This window comes from Oncorhynchus tshawytscha, linkage group LG22 (assembly GCF_018296145.1).
Source record: "Oncorhynchus tshawytscha isolate Ot180627B linkage group LG22, Otsh_v2.0, whole genome shotgun sequence".
Classification (NCBI taxonomy): domain Eukaryota; kingdom Metazoa; phylum Chordata; class Actinopteri; order Salmoniformes; family Salmonidae; genus Oncorhynchus; species Oncorhynchus tshawytscha.
The window spans coordinates 23,873,583-23,895,102 of NC_056450.1; the positions used below are offsets into that span (position 1 = coordinate 23,873,583).

Sequence of the window (21,520 nt, forward strand, 5' to 3'; positions counted from 1 at the left end):
CAAAACAACTACTATGCGGATATTGGTTAAAGAGGATCTGATTGAATTGAGCCCTTAGTCTGAGGCACACTGAAGCAGGCGAAACTCAGTCCCTTGGTGAGAGACTGAGGCACACTGAAGCAGGTGAAACTCAGTCCCTTGGTGAGAGACTGAGGCACACTGAAGCAGGCGAAACTCAGTCCCTTGGTGAGAGACTGAGGCACACTGAAGCAGGCGAAACTCAGTCCCTTGGTGAGAGACTGAGGCACACTGAAGCAGGCGAAACTCAGTCCCTTGGTGAGAGACTGAGGCACACTGAAGCAGGTGAAACTCAGTCCCTTGGTGAGACTGTAGTTTTACTGGATGTCATAGTACTCACTGTACTCTACCCTAATGTGGGTTTCCCCATAGGAGAGTACATGTGATCTTGTATCTGACCTTTAACCCCAGGCTGTGGGTACCCTCCCTGTGAGTTGCAGCAGCTGCGATAGTGGCAGTCTGGGGGAATCCTCATGGTCATTAGAGCATCTGTCTCTTGTACAGTATCACTGCCTCGTTACCACAGTTACAAGAGATGGAGAAACCCCCCAAATACCCCTGCCCCCAGCTGGCACCCACCCCCAATCTTCTAGACTGTCATCTGATTGCCCCTCAGTGCTACCCCCTCCCCAAATCTGCCTCTGACCCCTCCTGTTTGCGTATATCCACCCTTGAGTGAACAGCCGGTCAGCTAGCTCTGTTAAGGAACATCAGAGGACTCCACCATGATCTACTTCCCTAGTGAAACTGTTCCCCAGACAGGCCTGCCCACATCTTCCACCCTAGTAATCCTCAAACAAACACAACACCAGCATACTGCAAACAAAGGTCCACCACAGACCACCTCAAACACAGAGACCACCACAGACCACCTCAAACACAGAGACATTTCCATCTTTTGAGTAAATGCAACAGAAATAACTATTTTCTCCTTGTCTGAAGAGATGTCATGAAAGAGTACAGGAAGAGGATTTTTACAAAAATATCTAACTATTGTGCGTATTGTAAATTAAACAAGCTGCTTTAGGTCAAGATCTTATTTTACTTAAAAGCCCTTTCCATACACAGAGACATAATGACGCTATATACATTACATTCTTAATTATATGGGTACAGGGTAACATTTATTACACATTGACACTATTTTAAAAAATAAAAGTAAAATGCTGTATATCTGTGTGCCCTGTCATAGTTCATGCTGTCATTCCCCCTCATGCCCCTCCCATCTGTCATTTTCAGTTTCAGCCCCCCATGCCTTCTCTTCCCACCACATTTCCTTCTACTCCTGCCATCCTCTAACTTCCCACCATCATCTATACACACATTTACATGTTCTTCCTCCAGTACCCCATCTCTACTTCCCTCCAACCCAGATGCTCTGGTCCATCTTCTCTATTCTCCTCTAGTTCCTGTACTCGTCTCCACAATCTCCGATGAGGCTCATGAGGTCACACGAGCGCTGCAGCACGCCGTCGATGGTGCGCAGGTCTTGCGCTGTGAGCTCCAACTCTGGGCTGCAGCTGTGCAGGCTGTCCTTGATGTGTTCCGCCCCAGCAACACCGAGACGACAGCCCACGATGACTCCAGCCACTGCTGGCCGGTCCAGAATGTAACGGGTAGCCACGTTGGCAATGGAGCAGCTGTGGCCCTGGGCAACACTGTCCAAGACAACCAGCAGCTCCTGGAACAGCCCCCATCCTCCCCAGCCATCAATCACCTTCTTGTATTTACTGAGGGAGGCAGTGTTGAGCTCCACCCTGCTTGTAGGCTCCGCCTTCCCCAGATAGCGCTCTGAGAGTAGACCACCGGCTGAGAAATAGAGGGGGGACCGAGCGATGGAGGTTTAAAAAGATAGAGGGAGGGGTTGGATAAAGAAAGAGAGACAGAGACAGGGTAAAGATGAGGAAGAGAGGAGATAGGGTGAAGAGGGAAGCAGAGAAACAGCACAGACGTATCGTCAGTTTGGACTCCATCTTAGATTGCCACCATTTTATATCACTACACCCCACATTGCAAGAGTCAATACGCTATATTAAACAACTTGCTAATTTCAGTAATACTAATAACCATAAATGCATCAAAGCAGAGCATGCAGTATCTCAGATTTCTTCCCCAATATATCTGGCGAGAGTACGTTATGTTTTTCATTACGGACTTATGCGAGAGAGTCAGTCATTCCAGGCATTATCAGATCAGAATATCAAGTGGTCCATGACTAGAAGGAGCGCTTATGTGTCTGTCTAAAGTTATGTGATTTACGATGTGATTTACGATATAATATCGTAAATCACATAACTTGGAAAAAAACAGACCATAACCGGTCACTAAGGTTGCAACAGTAACTGTGAGCTAGCCTGGTCTAGATCTATGGGTCAGATGGGTAGGCTAAACCCCATACAGACCTGGGCCAGGCTAACTGGGACCTAATCCAACCCTTCACCACTGACTCTCTCAGTGCAGTGACATGAATGCTTGTGCTTCTTCATCCTCTTAAATGACAAACTCCTGATGATCTAGAGCAGCCAAAAAGCAGCAGTAGGAGTAGAGCCGTGGCCGTGATGACTTCATCCCATATGACCTCAGACCGGTCCTCACCCAGAGTTCCATAGGTGAGGAGCTGGATGCCGTGAGACAGGCAGACCGCCTCCATCTTAGCAGCGGGCCGCTGGTCAATCAGAGAGTACTGCACCTGGGAGGAAACATCCCTGGACATTAATACTGGACATACTGAACGCTGACGCAGACTAATGTACTGAACATGCACAGATTTCACAATACTCTATAAGGCACAAGGAAATTGCCTCCCATTAAGCTTGTGAGAAAGCGAGAGAAAGACGGAGCAAACAAATGAGGGAATGAGGGAGCAGGCACTGTACCTGGTTACTGGAGATTCTGATCCCTTTGTTTGTGATCTCCTCAAGCCTCTGAGTGTCAAAGTTGGTAAGGGCCAGCTCTCCTGAAGAGTAAGAAAATAAGGAGTACATCTAAACTTGACAAACAGGCACAGCTCATCAACAAGTACACAAGGTACATGGCTGAACTGTGAATCTTAACAAAGAGCTTGTGTGCATGGGATTAGTAAATGGTTATATAAGATGACCTACGTATAAGTCCATCCTGCTGCAGGTCAGACAGATGCCCCAGGGCATGCAAGTATCTATTATCGCTGTAGTCCCACCAGTGGAACTGCACACAGTCCAGAGAATCCACCTGCATACGGGCCATGGAACGCTGCAACGCCTTCTCCACAACCTAGTGACGAGACATATTAAAGATGTCTTCACCAGGCGTGAGTTATCTTACCCTGTTATGGATGGTGAGGGTGCAGGCTTTTGTTGCAGCCAAGTGACATAGGTGAACCAGAACAGACACCTCAAAATAGAATCAGATAAGGGAGTCTCTCACAGAGCTGAACCAGAACAGACACCTCAGAATAGAATCAGATAAGGGAGTCTCTCACAGAGCTGAACCAGAACAGACACCTCAGAATAGAATCAGATAAGGGAGTCTCTCACAGAGCTGAACCAGAACAGACACCTCAAAATAGAATCAGATAAGGGAGTCTCTCACAGAGCTGAACCAGAACAGACACCTCAAAATAGAATCAGATAAGGGAGTCTCTCACAGAGCTGAACCAGAACAGACACCTCAGAATAGAATCAGATAAGGGAGTCTCTCACAGAGCTGAACCAGAACAGACACCTCAGAATAGAATCAGATAAGGAGTCTCTCACAGAGCTGAACCAGAACAGACACCTCAAAATAGAATCAGATAAGGGAGTCTCTCACAGAGCTGAACCAGAACAGACACCTCAAAATAGAATCAGATAAGGGAGTCTCTCACAGAGCTGAACCAGAACAGACACCTCAGAATAGAATCAGATAAGGGAGTCTCTCACAGAGCTGAACCAGAACAGACACCTCAGAATAGAATCAGATAAGGGAGTCTCTCACAGAGCTGAAAGTTGTCCTGAGACACTGCCCTCAAGCAGTTCTAATTGTTAATTGGTGGGTGTGATACACAGTATTTAGATTTCAGATTTTAATGGATGGTGGACAACTTGCAGGATGATTTTTCACACACTAGTCTGTATTAAAAGACTCACCTTGCGGTCCATTGGTCCAGGTCGTGGCACCCATTTGGTCAAACCTTGCAGGGGTGCTGCAGCATCACAGCTGGGTTTCCATTTCAGCTAGAAAACAAAATGCTACAATTACATTCCGTGCCATCGGTGAAAAGACACTGAAATGTATTCATAAAATGTACTCAGTTGTGTACCACACTTCATATAATAACACACTCAGTCCACATAATCTCCTCAAATATCTCAGACACTTTTCAGTCAGATGTGAGAGACCATATAAATCTCTCCGTTTCACACGTGAGAGCAGATGTATCTAGTTACAGACAGGTGATTCAATCCTCAGAGAGGTTGGTGTTGGGAAGCATTCTCAGAGGACATTATTCCAGGTGTCAAAACACATCCAAGTCATAATCGTGTGAGATGCAGCGTGCCTGGGCACCAACAAGGTCTGAAACCCATAGGAATCAATAAATGAAGATGCAAATAAAATCTTCATATTAAAACCAGTGTTAATGGTGAAGAAAAAAAAAGAGTGTGGGTGTAAGAGTGCATCTGACAATGTGTGTATGACTATGGCTTGATGTGTAAGGGCTTTTTCATGTGTGTGTATAAGTGAGAGTTTACTGATTTACTAATCTTCATATGCAATCTCTCCCCTGATTCTTGAGCATGAGACTGAGCAGTCCAACCGCCGAATAGCAACTGTGCTACATTAGCTCCCTCCTGTGCCAATTCAGGGGTACTGCACCACTTGCACACACAGATCTTTTTCTCTTTTTTTTAACCTTTATTTAACTAGGCTAGTCAGTTAAGAACACATTCTTATTTTCAATGACGGCCTGGGAACAGTGGGTTAACTGCCTGTTCAGGGGCAGAACAGATTTGTACCTTGTCAGCTCGGGGGTTTGAGCTCGCAACCTTCCGGTTACTAGTCCAACGCTCTAACCACTAGGCTACACTGCCGCCCTCATTGATCTGAGATCAATGTTCATACAATCTACAATATGTACATACACTTTCAATCCAACAAGTTCATAATCTGGAGTTTGTGTGGTGTAGGCTACAACAACAATTCATACCTGGCTGTTGAAGCGTCCAAAAATCTCCTCCGCTGGTCCATAGATATCTGCCATGTCAAAAGTTGTTAGGCCAGCATCAATATAGGCTTGCATCGCCTGCACTGGAATAGGAAAAGGGGGTTTGATAATAACTGTTAGGGAAATAAAAATTGTGGGTAAAAAAATGCTATAATAGGCAGCATCATCTAAAAAAATGTAATTACATAGTACCCATTTTTCCATTGAAACTGTATGGAACTGATATACTATAGCCAGCAGCATACTACCCTGCATCTCACTGCTGGCTTACTTCAGAAGCTAAGCAGGGTTGGTCCTGGTCAAACCCTGGATGTGAGACCAGATGCTGCTGGAAGTGGAGGGCCAGTAGGAGGCACCCTTTCCTCTGGTCTAAAAAACAACAACATCCCAATGCCTCAGGGCAGTGATTGGGGACCCTGAGTAGGGTGCTGTCTTTTGGATGGGACATTAAACAGGTGTCCTGACTCTCTGTGGTCATTAAAGAGCCCATGGCACTTATTGTTAACCCTAGTGTCCTGGCTAAATTCCCAATCTGGCCCTCATACAGTCACCTAATCATCCCCAGTTTACAATTGGCTCATTCATCCTGTGACTGTTCCCAAGGTTGTTGCTGTAAATTAGAATTTGTTCTCAGTTAAATAAACTGGACAAAATATTGTGTGGAGCACTCACTCATGTAAGACATTAGCTAGACACTTAAGGTCTAAAAACGTGTGAATAAATTTGATTTTGAAGACATTTTTACCCTACTTTAATTTTACCTGCTTTGGGATGATCCACCGGACCATGAGCACCTGATACCTGCCACATGCCGTTCAGGATGCGGCAGATCTCCAAGCCGCCTGCCAGCCTAACTTTGGGCACTTGAGCCATCCTAAAAAAAAATGCAGGATAGTAAAGACTGCATTCCATTCTAAATTAAACCACTATCCAGATCAAATGCTTTCAACATTTCGGGTTGTGTACTTATCTGTTGAACTGACATCATAACTAATACAGAAAGTAGGTGGTTCATTTAAACTCGACATTCATCGTACGGTTGTTGATACTTCCAGCAGCTTAGCTGTTATCAAAGTTAACTCCTTCGACGAAATACATAACTGGGGTATGCAAAATGATTTACGAAAATATTATTTACCTCTTTGCGATGTAGTTACTGTGTAGATGGTTTACACAAGACAGCCTCGGAGTGTGTTGAGCTAACTACGGCTAACTGTAATAAATAAAAAACATTACAAAACATGTTATGCAGTTTATGCATGTCGTTCTTCTTCTGCTTCTTCTGCTTCTTCTTCGATGAGGTTTAACCGCGGTTGGCATCCAATAAATGTTGCATTACCGCCATCTACTAGACTGGAGTATAACTCCCTTATTAACCTTTGCTTAAAAAAATAATTATATATATATATATATATACACTGCTCAAAAAAATAAAGGGAACACTTAAACAACATAATGTAACTCCAAGTCAATCACACTTCTGTGAAATCAAACTGTCCACTTAGGAAGCAACACTGATTGACAATACATTTCACATGTGCAAATGGAATAGACAACAGGTGGAAATTATAGGCAATTAGCAAGACACCCCCAATAAAGGAGTGGTTCTGCAGGTGGTGACCACAGACCACTTCTCAGTTCCTATGCTTCCTGGCTTCACTCTAGTGGTATAATGAGATGGAGTCTACAACCCACACAAGTGGCTCAGGTAGTGCAGCTCATCCAGGATGGCACATCAATGCGAGCTGTGGCAAGAAGGTTTGCTGTGTCTGTCAGCGTAGTGTCCAGAGCATGGAGGCGCTACCAGGAGACAGGCCAGTACATCAGGAGACATGGAGGAGGCCGTAGGAGGGCAACAACCCAGCAGCAGGACCACTACCTCCGCCTTTGTGCAAGGAGGAACAGGAGGAGCACTGCCAGAGCCCTGCAAAATGACCTCCAGCAGGCCACAAATGTGCATGTATCTGCTCAAACGGTCAGAAACAGACTCCATGAGGGTGGTATGAGGGCCCGACGTCCATAGGTCGGGGTTGTGCTTACAGCCCAACACCGTGCAGGACGTTTGGCATTTGCCAGAGAACACCAAGATTGGCAAATTCGCCACTGGCGCCCTGTGCTCTTCACAGATGAAAGCAGTTCACACTGAGCACATGTGACAGACGTGACAGAGTCTGGAGACGCCGTGGAGAACGTTCTGCTGCCTGCAACATCCTCCAGCATGACCGGTTTGGCGGTGGGTCAGTCATGGTGTGGGGTGGCATTTCTTTGGGGGGCCGCACAGCCCTCCATGTGCTCGCCAGAGGTAGCCTGACTGCCATTAGGTACCGAGATGAGATCCTCAGACCCCTTGTGAGACCATATGCTGGTGCGGTTGGCCCTGGGTTCCTCCTAATGCACCAACGCCACGTTGCACCACAGACTGTCCAGGAGTTGGCGGATGCTTTAGTCCAGGTCTGGGAAAAGATCCCTCAGGAGATCATCCGCCACCTCATCAGGAGCATGCCCAGGTGTTGTAGGGAGGTCATACAGGCATGTGGAGGCCACACACACTACTGAGCCTCATTTTGACTTGTTTTAAGGACATTACATCAAAGTTGGATCAGCCTGTAGTGTGGTTTTCCACTTTAATTTTGAGTGTGACTCCAAATCCAGACCTCCATGGGAGGATACATTTGATTTCCTTTGATAATTTTTGTGTGATTTTGTTGTCAGCACATTCAACTATGTAAAGAAAAAAGTATTAAATAAGATTATTTCATTCATTCAGATCTAGGATGTGTTATTTTAGTGTTCCCTTTATTTTTTTTGAGCAGTGTATATACTACAAATACCCTACCATCTAACACTACACTCATAAAAAATTATAATAATTACCATTCTCCACTATTTAAATCTATTTAGTCCTACTTCAGGCCAACAACCAGAATGGATGGGACACCGTCACTTAACACACCCTGTAACTCTTCCGATGTCAAGTTTCAAACACCTAAAAATCACTCTGCAGCTGCCACCACAACCTCTATTTTCTGTGACTTACATTCCATCCCTGCAGTATAGTTGATAACCATTGCTATAAATGCCAAAAATTCAATCTTACTGAAACATACAGTACCAGTCCAAAGTTTGGACACCTAATCATTGAAGGGCTTTTCTTTATTATAACCATTTTCTACATTGTAGAATAATAGTGAAGACATCAAATCTATGAAATAACACACATGGAATCATGTAGTAACCAAAAAAAGTGTTGAACAAAAATATATTTTATATTTGAGAGTCTTCAAAGTAGCCACCCTTTGCCTTGATGACAGCTTTGCACACGCCTGGCATTCTCTCAACCAGCTTCATGAGGAATGCTTTTCAGTCTTGAAGGAGTTCCCACATCTTCTGAGCACTTGTTTGCTGCTTTTCCTTCACTCTGCGGTCCAACTCATCCCAAACCATCTCAATTGGGTTGAGGTCGGGTGGTTGTGGAGGCCAGGTCATCTGATGCAGCACTCCATTACTCTTCTTCTTGGTCAAATAGCCCTTACACAGCCTGGAGGTGTGTTTTGGGTCATTGTCCTGTTGAAAAACAGGTATAATGTCAGGGAAAGAACATACCAGATATAGGCCAGGGCAACAAAAACACTAACTGCTCGACCCAGTTGAATACAGTATAGGTATCTTACCGTTTCATTGTTCATCACTAGTTAACATTAACTCTCCCCATAGGTTATCTGTACATCAAATTCAATTCCTAGGCTATTTATTTCAGTACACTTACAACTGACAGAAATTCTCTCTCATTCCAAGGTGATCCAAATTAACCTATTTGTGCAACTTCCATAGAAAAGCAGTTTATCTACTACTCCGACACTACTTGCTATGAGATTGGTCCCCAAGTAAGAGTTCACAGCGACAAGCAACTGAAACCTTACAGTATTAGAGATATAAAAGAGGTATAGAAAAGTGCATATTTCCATCAGTGAAATGTCAACCTGCATAAGACCCATTTACAGTAATATGCAAACAATGTCCATTTTGATCAAAAGTTGTTTGACCAAACAAACCAGAAAATTATTCTTAAAACACCATTCAATATGAACTTATTTATCACTTTATAACACAGGTTCCCTGCTCTCTAGTTGATCCTTGAAGAAAAATTGCAAATACACAGTAGTAACTACAGTAGATAATGGCAAAAAAAATGCTTCAAACCCCAAACAGAAAACATTTAAGAATAGTTGCCATAATACACTCAAAAGATATTTGCCCATCTTGCCATATTGTCCATTACAAGGTGTACCAAACATGTTCTTTCCAAAATGTTCCATGATAACCAATATTAATGAACTTCTTAATTATAAAAATAACATATTATTCAAGAATTAGAGGTATTATTTCTGTTGTATTACATTTCATGACATGACTCAGCCCTGAAAGCTCAACCCTTGGTGTGCAGGTTTCTGTTCCCGCTCATTGTTCAATCATGTCAACTTGGATGACAATCGCCTAACGGGGCAGCAGGTAGCCTAGTGGTTAGAGCGTTGGCCCTGTAACCGAAAGGTTGCTAGATTGAATCCCCGAGCTGACAAGGTAAAATAAATCTGTCGTTCTGCCCCTGAACAAGGCAGTTAACCTACTTTTCCTAGGCTGTCATTGTAAATAAGAATGTGTTCTTAACTGACTTGCCAAGTTAAATAAAAAGGTTAAAAAAACAAGTAGGCCATGTTTGTAAAATAAATAAATGTACCTGACTTGCAGAGTTAAGTAAAGGTTACATATAAAAACATTACGGTAAGAGACCCTGCACAAACAGGACTGATAATGAGAAGTAAAAGGCACTGTTGTTTACCTAATACCTTTTTTGCACTATTGGTTAGAGCCTGTAAGTAAGCATTTCACTGTAAGGTCGACACCTGTTGTATTCAGCGCACGTGACAAATAAACTTTGATTTGTTCAGCATGTCTATGACTGTTAAGTGAAGCCATTGGAATTGGATGTCTTCCCGTCTTTACCCTTCAGTGACTCCCTGTAGAGCAGCAGCCTCTCGGTGGTGTGAGGGGGCAGCCGGCTCCTCTTGGCCCTGACAATGCAGGACGCCATGGGGAAAAGCCGGTCAAAGCCCCCTGATGTGGCTGGCACAGCCAGCAGCCTCCTGGCTGTCCTCTGGAGCTGGGGAAACCGTGAGGCATCTCTCCAGAAAACCTGGGTGGAGCAGTTCCCATGCAGCACAGGCTCTGATAAGTACTGGTCCAGCTCAGACAGCTTCATGGTCTTGGCCGCAGGCTGGAGGAAACCGAAGATGGACTTGCGCTTGAGTTTGACGCTGCAACTGTTAGAGCTGGAGGCCTCATGGCTGTCTTCACTCTCTTTCTGCTTCAGCAATGGGTTCCAGGAATCCATGTCGGTGACCGACACCTCAACCAGCGTTCGGACCTGGAACTTGGAGGGGGCGGCCAGTGTGGAGGTGTCCCCCTCCTGCTTGGCGTTGTCGAAGGGCTGGAGCTTAATGCGGGGTCCAGCACCGTGACACGGGTCAGGTCCCTCTGCAGGATGAGGGGCTGGAAGTGTGTGTGCAGGCCAGATCGGAGCCCCTTGGAGAAGTGGCTGTAGTTGGTGGGGAGGGTCTCCAAGGTCCTGTCCAGGCCGATCAGGGAGAAGGTGACAGCGTCGCTCTGCAGCACCTGGATGGCCTCCTCGAAGGGCTCCAGCAGGCCGATGATGTCCACCACCTGCTCTCGCTTGGCCCTCACCATGGGCGGGGAGCTGGACAAGTCCTTGGCTTCAATGCAGGCCTGAGAAAGCAGGGTCATGACCGAGCCCCACACCGCCTCCAGCACCATCAGCCGCATCGACACAAAGGTGGAATTCCAGTGACCACTGTCGGGTGAGGGGGTCAATGACATGCCACACTCCTTCAGCAATACCTCGTTCCAGTAGGCGCTGCGGTGGAAGAAGGCCACCACGTTGTGTACCTGTGACAGCAGGTTCTCCACAACACGAGAGTTCTTCAGAGCCTCCTTGATCACCAGCTGCAGCTGGTGTTGGCAATGCAGCCCACACGGGTGCCAAACTAGATCTCTGAGAAGTCCTCTGTGGGCATCTGGTCGCCCAGGAAGGCCAGCATCTCCTCCTTGTTTGGGTCGCCTCGCTGAGATGAGCACAAGATCCTATAGTCGCAGAAGAGGTCATAGGCAGCGATGGTGTGCTTGGCCTCGTTGGTGATGATGTAACCCAGGTTGTTGGGGAACAGGCCGTAACTCAGCAGAATGGCCTCCAGCTCCCGAGCCACGGCCACGTTCAAGTTCTTGTGGCCGATGTGGCGGAAGGCCACGGTGGGCCGGTGGATGTGCCAGTCGTCATCCAAGAAGTGCAGCTGCACGGCGACAATGGGGTCGGCATAGGGGTTGGCCCAGAGGTCCAGGGTGGCGTGGATCACAGCATTGCCTGAGCTGGCCGCCAGGCAGGTCTTTAGGTTGTGGATCAGATGGGGCTTGATGGCCTTCTCCACATCATCGTACAGCCGGAGGCCGACGGCACGCTGGGACAGCCTCTGATACTGGGGGCCGATCACAGACATGAACCTCCTGAAGCCTGAGCCCTCGACGAAGCTGAGGGGAAGCATGTCCTCCGATATCATCCGCAGTACGGCTTCTGTGATGCTCTTCTGACGCGACTGGTGGGTTGTGGGGACACCGCTAGAGCAGGGGCTGTTGGAGTCCCTCTTGGCTGAGACAGGTGGAGACACCACCATCTTTGGCCTGGCTGGGTGAGAGACCTTTTTTGGCCTAATTTTTTGAGTGAGGGCCATAGCCTCTCTATATTGCCTCATCTACAGAGAACAAAGAAAATGAGCGAAGCGGTTTGAATGTTTCAAGATTATACTGTGAAGAAATTCTCAAGTGGGGAAGCATGTGAGCCAGCAGCATACCACCCTGCATACCACTGCTGGCTTGCTTCTGAAGCTAAGCAGGGTTGGTCCTGGTCAGTCCCTGGATGGGAGACCAGATGCTGCTGGAAGTGGTGTTGGAGGGCCAGTAGGAGGCACTCTTTCCTCTGGTCTAAAAAATATCTCAATGCCCCAGGGCAGTGATTGGGGACACTATCCTGTGTAGGGTGCGGTCTTTTGGTCATTAAAGATCCCATGGCACTTATCGTAGGGGTGTTAACCCCGGTGTACTGGCTAAATTCTCAAACCATCACGGTCACCTAATAATCCCCACCTAATAATTACAATTGGCTCATTCACCCCCCTCCTCTCCCCTGTATCTATTCCCCAGGTCATTGCTGTAAATGAGAACTTGTTCTCAGTCAACTTACCTGGTAAAATTGCAAAGAAAAAATAAAGTGTCTTCACTAGGTTATAATACAGAGTGTTGGGAAGGTATTCAGACCCATTTCTTTACATTAGTCTTATTCTAAAATGGATGAAATAGTTGCTTACCTCATCTACACACAATACCCCATAATGACAAAGCAAAAACAGGGTTTTAGAAATATTTTAAAAATTGTATAAAAAAACAAACAGATATCATATTTACTTAAGGATTCAGACCCTTTACTCAGTACTTTGTTGAAGCACCTTTGGCAGCAATTACAGCCTCAGAAGACTTCTTGGGTATGACGCTACAAGCTCGGCACACCTGTATTTGTGGAGTTTCTCCCATTCTTCACTGCATATCCTTTCACGCTCTGTCAGGTTTGATGGAGAGTGTTGCTGCACAGCAATTTTCAGGTCTCTCCAGAGATGTTTGATCGGGTTCAAATCCGGGCTATCACTGGGCCACTCAAGGACATTGAGACTTGTCCCGAAGCCACTCCTGCGTTGTCTTGGCTGTGTGCGTAGATGTCGTTGTCCTGTTGGAAGGAGAATCTTTGCCCCCGTCTGAAATCCTGAGCTCTCTGGAGCAAGTTGTCATCAAGGATCTCTGTACTTTGCTCCATTCATATTTCCCTCGATCCTGACTAGTCTCCCAGTCCCTGCCGCTGAAAAACATCCCCACAGCATGATGCTGCCACCACCATGCTTCACCGTAGGGATGGTGCCAGGTTTCCTCCAGACGTAACACTTGGCATTCAGGCCAAAGAGTTCAATCTTGGTTTCATCAGACCAGAGAATCTCGTTTCTCATGGTCAGAGTCCTTTAGGTGCATTTTGGCAAACTCCATACGGGCTGTCATGTGTATTTTACTGAGTAGCGGCTTCCGTCTGGCCACTTTACTATAAAGGTCTAATTGGCGGAGGGCTGCAGAGATGGTTGTCGTTCTGGAAGGTTCTCCCATCTCCACAGAAGAACTCTGGAGCTCTGTCAGTGACCATTGGGTTCTTGGTCACCTCCCTGACCAAGGCCATTCTTTCTCGATTGCTCAGTTTGGCTGGGCGGCCAGCTCTAGGAAGAGTCTTGGTGGTTCCAAACTTTTTATGATGGAGGCCACTGTGTTCTTGGGGACCTTCAATGCTGCAGACATGTTTTGTACCCTTCCCCAGATCTGTGCCTCGACACAATCCTGTCTCGGAGATCTACGGACAATTCCTTCGACCTCATGGCTTGGTTTTTGCTCTGACATGCACGGTCAACTGTGGGACCTTATTTAGACAGGTGTGTGCCTTTCCAAAATCATGTCCAATCAATTGAATTTACCACAGGTGGACTCCAATCAAGTCATAGAAACATCAAGGGTGATTAATGGAAACAGGATGGACCTGAGCTTAATTTCAAGTCTCATAGCAAAGGGTCTGAATATTTATGTAAATGAGGTATGTTGTTATTTTTAATACATTTGCCAAAATTTCTAACCTGTTTTTGCTTTGACATTGAGGGGAATTGTGTGTAGAATGACGAGGGGAAAAAATAATTGAATCAATTTTAGAACAAGGCTGTAACGTAACAAAATGTGGAAAAAGGGAAGGGGTCTGAATACTTTCCGAACGCACCGTAAATTATACCTGATAGGAGGATAACAGAACACGTGACATATCACTTCTGTTTGTCTCCCACAGACATACACTGAGTGTACCAAACATTAAGGACACCTGCTCTTCCCATGACAGACTGATGTGAAAGCTGTGATCCAATACTGATGTCACTTGTTAAATCCACTTCAAAATCAGTGTAGATGGAGGGGACACGGATTGTGTAGGTGTGCCATTCAGAGGGTGAATGGGCAAGAAAAAAAACATTTAAGTGCCTTTGAACCATGTATGGCAATAGGTGCTAGGCACAGTGGTTTGTTTCAAGAACCGCAACGCTGCTGGGTTTCCCCATATGCATCTACAAATGGTCCACCAACCAAACGACATCCAGCCAACTTCACACAACTGTGGGAAGCAATGGAGTCAACATGGGCCAGCCTCCCTGTGGAACGCTTTCGACACCTTATAGAGAGTCCTTGCACTGATGAATTGAGGCGGTTCAGAGGGCAAATAGGGGGTGTTGCAAACAAAGTAACAGTCAAGGACATCGCATTCTTACCACCTCTGGAGGTTCAGGCTTCGAGTCTAAAACAACATCACAACGGAAATCCACCTGCAAGCAAAAATAACCTAGTTTAACAAACATCCACTATATTCAAAACGCGACACTTTACCTTGTGTACACTAAAAGCATATACAGGCACCTGTTTTTTGTATTTTTTATGTGAGAAACACAAATGGCTAACCTCTCCCTGCTCCAAAGTAATGGGTGATGGGTTAGTTGAACCATGGTGCTTGTTAGTATGTGAAGAATTCACAGGGCTGACCACGCCCTGCTCCAGAGTAGTGGGTAGTAGTGGGCTCCCGTCATTGTCCATAACATATGCTCCCATCTCTACATTACGTTTGATGGTTGAGTTCCAGTGGTTTTTCACGGCATTGTCAGTCCTGTCAAAGGTAGAAATGTACAAATTCTGCTAGGTCAACATAGGGTGTGAATGTGACCCATTTCATTGCATGTGGCAGGGTTTGATATTATGATGATTAACCATGACCCACATGCCAGTAAAAACGTCTGGACCAGTTCTGGACCAGTTGATCACGACAGCCACTTGCTCCATCAACATTTTCAGCGCATTTTGGCTGTTCAGTTTGAGATTTCTGTGCACTGCTGCGATCTTCCATTGGAAACTACTGGGGCAGCATCGGATTCAGCACCACATTGTCGAAAGCACATGCATAAAAGTCTGTCTATTTCAGCAATATGATTGGCTGTTCATTTAAGCACCACCAAGAGTCACAACAACTTCTTGAAAATCAAAGCACAGCATAACTAGTTAAATATTAGACTTAGCTAAAATTATTAACTGTTATTCATTTATATTACGCAGCTTTTAATACATACCATATTAAAACTGTTGCCTATTCGTAGTTTAATAATAGACACGCTAACCTAATAGACATGCTAACCTAATAGACACGCTACGCTAACCTATGGGCCCCGCATGGCCCAAATGCAACTTAAACTACCCCAGGTCCAGGACAGTAGAAATTTTGGGTCAACTGACGGGCCAGTGAGAATAAAAGTTCACGCTGGACCCTGCTGTGGCAAATGACCTTCCAGATAGCAGTTTGGCAATCTCAGCCCAGCGGTTCCCCAGGACGCAGTGGGCTTTGTAGATGATCAGGTCCTCCTCTGGGGTCCATGAGGACTTCTTCATGTCCGGGTTGAGGTGGTTGTGCCAGCGCTCCCTGCACTGCTTCCCCAGGCGGCCCTTCAGGTGCTTGGCCACCATCGCCCACTGCTTGGTCCCATATTTACTCACCAGCTCAATGACCTACAGAGAGACAATGATGTAAGTAGGGGAAGGATAAATAATGGGCTGTGGAAATCATTTTCCTCTTTAAGGACAGCAAACTATCTGTATAATGACATTGGCTTGTTGATGCTCACCTTGTCATCCTCCTCCTTTGTCCAAGTACCCTTGATTATATCTGGATACAGAGCCTTCATATAGCGGTGCATACATTGGTACTCTGTGCGTCCCTAGAGGAAAGCAACTTTTGTAAGGTTTTACACAGATATGCTCTTATTCATAGTATCAATCCTAACAGGAAAAAAATAGGACTAAAATTATATTCTACAATTAAGCCTGTGCTATATCTGTCCCAAATACTCACTGGAAGCTGACAATAGTTTTCCAGTCACTTTTTCCAAAGTTGTGCACCAGGATCTTTAGATTATCATCCTACAGGTACAAGAGAAAGAACATACTACTGCACCTGCTAACTACAGAGCAGCTGCAACTATTCTCCTCGTTCTTTATAGCACTTTTACATTAGTCAGGGCTGAGAGCCTCTGATTAGTGTTTAGGTTACAGAGGACTATATAAACAAGTATAGGAGGCCATTTTAGAGTTATGGGACAAGGCCTCAAGTTAAGTCTAGATCAGTCGCTCACCTCCTCATGAGTCCACTTCACTTTAACTTTACAACTCTCCCGCTGTTCTGCCACATCAGAGTCTGTGTCAACACACAGCATCCTGTCTCCATCGTCACTCTGCATGCTGCAAATAAACAAGTATAAAAAGATGAGACCAGATGAAGGCATAAAACCTTAGCACACCTGGATTCAATCTAATTTGATGTTTAAGTGAGACATGGGCTGCATTCCAAACACTTAAAAGACACCTTATCACCTCAGCCCTCAAATTAAGTGGACACTTTTGATGACATCTGACGAGTATACACTTGCAGGGGCAAGGAAGGACTGATTTTTAAATGGCCTGCCCTTGCCTTGAAATTCATCACTCGTTCATCCAGCGATGACTGTTTTCAGCCACCGGTAGCTTTGGGGAGTTTTATATGCGCTACAGTCAATTATGATTGCATGTCTACTTATATGAACTATATAATTATTAATATACACCTACTGTATGATAGCTAGCAAATGATTTAGCTAACTAACATTAGCCTGCCTAGCTGGAACTTCTGAAGGAAAATGTTTCACTTCTACAATTTCCAAAAGCTAACCAAACAAAAACATCACTTTTACGAGATATGTTTGTGCCGTCATGTGCATTAATAGCACAAATTATAAACTTTGACAATAGTTTTTACTTACACTTGTATGTCGACTTATCTTAGCGGATTAACAATCATCGCGAATTGTATTATGATGTGTTTCAGGCCCCGAAGTGAACAGAATTGTACACTCGCAAAACGAGGGCTGAGGAGGAGTTTGAAACACAGCCATTGATGCGCCCCTCAAATACAAAGTTCCTTCACAGCTACTATCACCTACCAGTCATACCAGCTGCTTTATTGAGCTGAACCTATTTCATGTGAGCTACCTTGTTCACACTGTAGGCCTTAATGCTCAAATCAGTTTTGCTTTTTAAATCCGTTTTGGGATACTGACTGTCCGAACAGCAAGTTACAAGTGACCAAATTGGATTTGTGTGTGTTCAGACTGCAGTCATTTGCTGACATGGCAAAGGTGTTTTGTCATTTAACGACGGGTGAGTGTGCAGAGTGTAGGCTGATTGGTGGTGGTGCTCCGGCTTCCTTTCACTGAGAACTCAAGGTGACAATTCCTGCCACGGACGTTGCTTTGAATGTTCAAAATCATAGTGTAAGAACACTTTCAAAAGCCTCAAGATAAGATGATCCAACTTTCAAAACGAGTCCATTTTGGCTAACCACAGCAGCCAACTAGCTAGCTGTTTAGGTTTCTAGCACATTCACTAAATTTGTTCATAAACTAACAACCGAGTTAGCTACCACTTCATGTTATTGTCAAAACTGTCACCAAAGTAGCTAGAAAGCAACAAGATATGCCAAATAAGTTTAAAAACCACTTGAGGGAAAATCAATTAGATTTGATCAATTAGATTTGACAAGAAGTTGCATGGCCAGAAATCAGATTTGTATCCTTCATAGGTGGCTTGAAATATCAAATTCCATGTGGCTTTTGGCTGTTCAGACTGCAGGAAAACGAACAGATTCTAATCAGATATGCAAAAAAAATGGATTTGAATCACTTCAAACTGCCAATGTGAACAAGGCTTTATTAAGAGATGTCTCGACTTAATATGGCAGTATATCCTCTCTACCACAAGGTTGATACGCCCGTTTGGACATGTAGAACGCGTGGCAATTTATAACGCTAGGCCTACTACCTGTCTCTCACTGATGGTATGATGTCCCCAATGACGGTCAGTACTGTACAGCGCCGACATTCAGCCTGGGCTGGTCCACAAAACCAGCCGACTGGTATCCCTCAGTCGTTCGGGACAAAGCGATCACTACACATGGTTGTTGTAACGCTTCACCTGATTCTGACAAAGTTATCTCACTTCTGACAAAGTTCCAGGTCCATCGGCCAAAAGTAACCATCGCCTTAAAAAGTGCACCCTTTAACAATAGAATGGCTAGGCATGTTATTAACCTTTTAAAAAGCTATTTGGACTAAATAAGAATAAAATACTGCAGCTGCCCTACCTCGTGCATCAAGCTTCGTATTGTAATTTTGTAACACACATGTCCTTCAAACTGTGTAATAAGTTTCGTTAGTGTTCACAGACAATGTCCATTTCTTGAAACGCATTGTTGGTTAAGGGCTTGTAAAGTAAGCATTTAACGGTAAGGTCTACTACACCTGTTGTATTCGGCGCATGTGACTAAGTCAAATTTGCTTTGATTTGAAGCCCACCTACTGTATCAGTCTTGCAAACAATGTAGTTAACTATTGCCACTAACGATAAAGCCAATCTTCAATTTAGGCGTATCAGTTAAAAGTAATGTCTTCACCAATCAATGACACATGCACAATGCTAACTAAGTGGAACTGTTGTTAGTAAATTGTTGCAAACATGACAGAAAATGTCCAATTGACTGCAACTGGTGGTGAAGAAGAAGCCGGTAACGTTAGCTGATTTGGCCATCTAGCAAACAACTACTAGGCTGCTGCTACTCTACTCTTTATTTGACTCTTATTCTTATCTAGCAATGTGGACGCCTAGTCACTTTACCCTACCTTCACTTAACGTAAACTCGTATATCGCCTTGGTCCATACAATTGACCTTATTTTAGCTCCCCAAAAATGGAATACTTCCAGATCAACTGTAATGTCAATACCATTGTAGAGCACAATTTCTCCCCTTTCCAACAAAATCAATTACATGACCCCCACGCTGCCCGTTTCTGCATGATTCAAGCAGGCAATGAGCCCCATTGGGTCTTTTTAAAAATGGCGAGTGGGGAAGCTAAACTAATGCGTGATAGTGAGAAGGACAGATGTCGTGTGGGAAATTTGCTTTATTTCCACTCGATCTGTCCAACTTATCACCTTATCGCCACTAAAATGTAAATAAAACGCTATAAAGTGTTTATATAACGTGTCATTACATATCTATTTGAAGGTTTGTGTCGAATTTGAATCGGGGTTTTAGGGTGGTGCTAAAGTGATCTTAGAAGTAAACAGCAGCTTTGAGAATGATGATTGCATGCAATGAAGATGAAAAAATGACTAGGTCTCCCCCTTACCCCCGTCACTGTCCATTTCTTGTTTTTAAACAATAAGAGAAGTGCTACACCTGGTGGAGAGAGATTAAGAGACATAAATAGTAGCTTTATGCATGCTGTACGTTACGACATGACACGTCAAGATGGAGGGTCAGTTTTTTCAACTTGTCTCCAACACTATAGAGCCATTACTATGTCGATCAACGCTTGAATAGAAACCTAATTCACACCCCCGATTTTGACGTCAACACAGTCCAATTAGTTTTCTTTGTAGCCTCGTTTGAATGTCGTAGTTACGCACATTTGTACGGAATGGGGCGAGTTTACGTTACATATCTACCTCAAGTACAGCTGCACATTGATCTGGTAATCCCTGTATATAGTATAGCTCCATTATTTTGTATTGTATTGCTAGTTTAGTTTAACTCTACGTCGTTGGAAAAGGTTCGTAAGCAAGCATTTCACTGTCTACACCAGTTGTATTCGGTGCATGTGATAAATACAATTTGATTTGCTGGCCACAATAACAACGGCTTCTAAACGACCAGTTCACTGTTACTGAACAGTTAGCTGGCTAACGTTACCGAGCTAGCTCCCAGCTCACAACCATAATGCACACGAAGTCCCCTGAAAATAACACGAGTGTACAAAAGCCTTAATGTTTTCTGGAATGCAGTGCCAGGTTCCTTGAATAAATTGAAGTGCGTGGCTCCATTTCACAACTGTATGCAATAATATGGCCGATTGGCTTACCCGCACGACCACCAGGACATTTCCCCTCGCTTCTCCGTGGGTCCAGCAATCCTCCAAAACCCAACTGTTGCGGCCTTGCCTCACATAACTGTCTGTTCTGTCTGTTCAATCAACACTGAACTCTAACCGCAACAAACTACTTTAAATTACAAGAATGTGCAAGTAAAGTAGCTAGACTATAGAAAACGACTCCACAACTCATGCGTTTCAATATCTGTCTCGAGCCCAGCGCCTTTTTTTTGTGTGCAGATTTTCCCGGGCAAGAGGGGGTTTGCAGAAGGGTACGTTCCAGACAATCAACCCTTCGCATTAGTCTTCTATGATATCATGGCGGTCCACAAACAAACGTTTAAAGTGCATGCGGCCACCTACTGTTTATTTCATTTTATTTCAACTTTATCTAACCAGGTAGGCCAATTGAGAACAAGTTCTCATTTACAACTGCGGCCTGGCCAAGATAAAACAAAGCAGTGTGACAAAAACAACAACAGAGTTACACATGGGATAGACAAACATACAGTCAATAACACAATAGAAATATATATATACAGTGTGTGCAAATGTAGTAAGATTAGGGAGGTAAAGGCAATAAATAGGCCATAGTGGCGAAATAATGACTATTTAGCATTAACACTGGAGTGATAAATGTGCAGATGATGATGTGCAAGTAGAGATACTGGGGTGCAAAAGTGCAACAACAACAAAAATAACAATATGGGAATGAGTTAGATGAGTGGGGTATTTACAGATGGACTGTGCACTGGTGCTGTGATGGGTAAGCTGCTCAGACAGCTAATGCTTATAATTAGTGAGGGAGATATAAGTCTCCAGCTTTAGTGAGTTTTGCAATTCGTTCCAGTCATTGGCAGCAGAGAACTGGAAGGAAAGGCGGCCAAAGGGGGTATTGGCTTTGGTGATGACCAGTGAAATATACCTGCTGGAGCACGTGCTATGGGTGGGTGTTAAGTGAGCTGAGATAAGGCAGGGCTTTACCTAGCAAAGACTTACATATGACCTGGAGCCAGTGGGTTTGACAACGAATATGTAGTGTGGGCCAGTCAACGAGAGCATAGAGATCGCAGTGGTGGGTAGTATACAGGGCTTTAGTGACAAATCGGATGGCACTGTGATCGGATGGCAC

The 21,520-nt window shown here is 44.7% G+C and overlaps 1 protein-coding gene and 1 pseudogene across 2 annotated transcripts; both read right to left on the bottom strand.

Moving 5' to 3' along the window:
- Window positions 1-1,040: 1,040 nt before the first annotated feature.
- Window positions 1,041-6,503, bottom strand: LOC112222124 (uncharacterized oxidoreductase YccK). Of its 2 annotated transcripts, none has more exons than XM_024384751.2 (8): window positions 6,340-6,503; window positions 5,962-6,077; window positions 5,183-5,283; window positions 4,125-4,211; window positions 3,123-3,270; window positions 2,895-2,974; window positions 2,614-2,707; window positions 1,041-1,827 (listed from the first exon to the last, which is right to left on the bottom strand). In XM_024384751.2, the coding sequence occupies exons 2-8, from the start codon at window positions 6,071-6,073 to the stop codon at window positions 1,421-1,423; spliced, it is 1,029 nt and encodes a 342-aa protein (XP_024240519.1). In that variant the 5' UTR covers window positions 6,074-6,077; window positions 6,340-6,503; the 3' UTR covers window positions 1,041-1,420. The 2 variants fall into 2 exon arrangements, with proteins under 2 accessions (XP_024240519.1, XP_024240518.1); XM_024384750.2 differs by having other exon boundaries at window positions 5,962-6,074; window positions 6,339-6,502.
- A 3,361-nt stretch (window positions 6,504-9,864) lies between these two features.
- Window positions 9,865-20,651, bottom strand: LOC112221554 (annotated as a pseudogene).
- Window positions 20,652-21,520: the final 869 nt, after the last annotated feature.

What these genes read in the sequence shown, in the direction of transcription:
- LOC112222124 (XM_024384751.2), bottom strand. Translation starts at nt 6,073, where the DNA reads ATGGCTCAAGTGCCCAAAGTTAGGCTGGCAGGCGGCTTGGAGATCTGC. An exon ending in GCAGCAGGATGGACTTATAC is followed by an intron (nt 2,975 to 3,122) that starts GTAGGTCATCTT and finishes CTTACTCTTCAG; the next exon opens with GAGAGCTGGCCCTTACCAAC. An exon ending in TCAGAATCTCCAGTAACCAG is followed by an intron (nt 2,708 to 2,894) that starts GTACAGTGCCTG and finishes GTTTCCTCCCAG; the next exon opens with GTGCAGTACTCTCTGATTGA.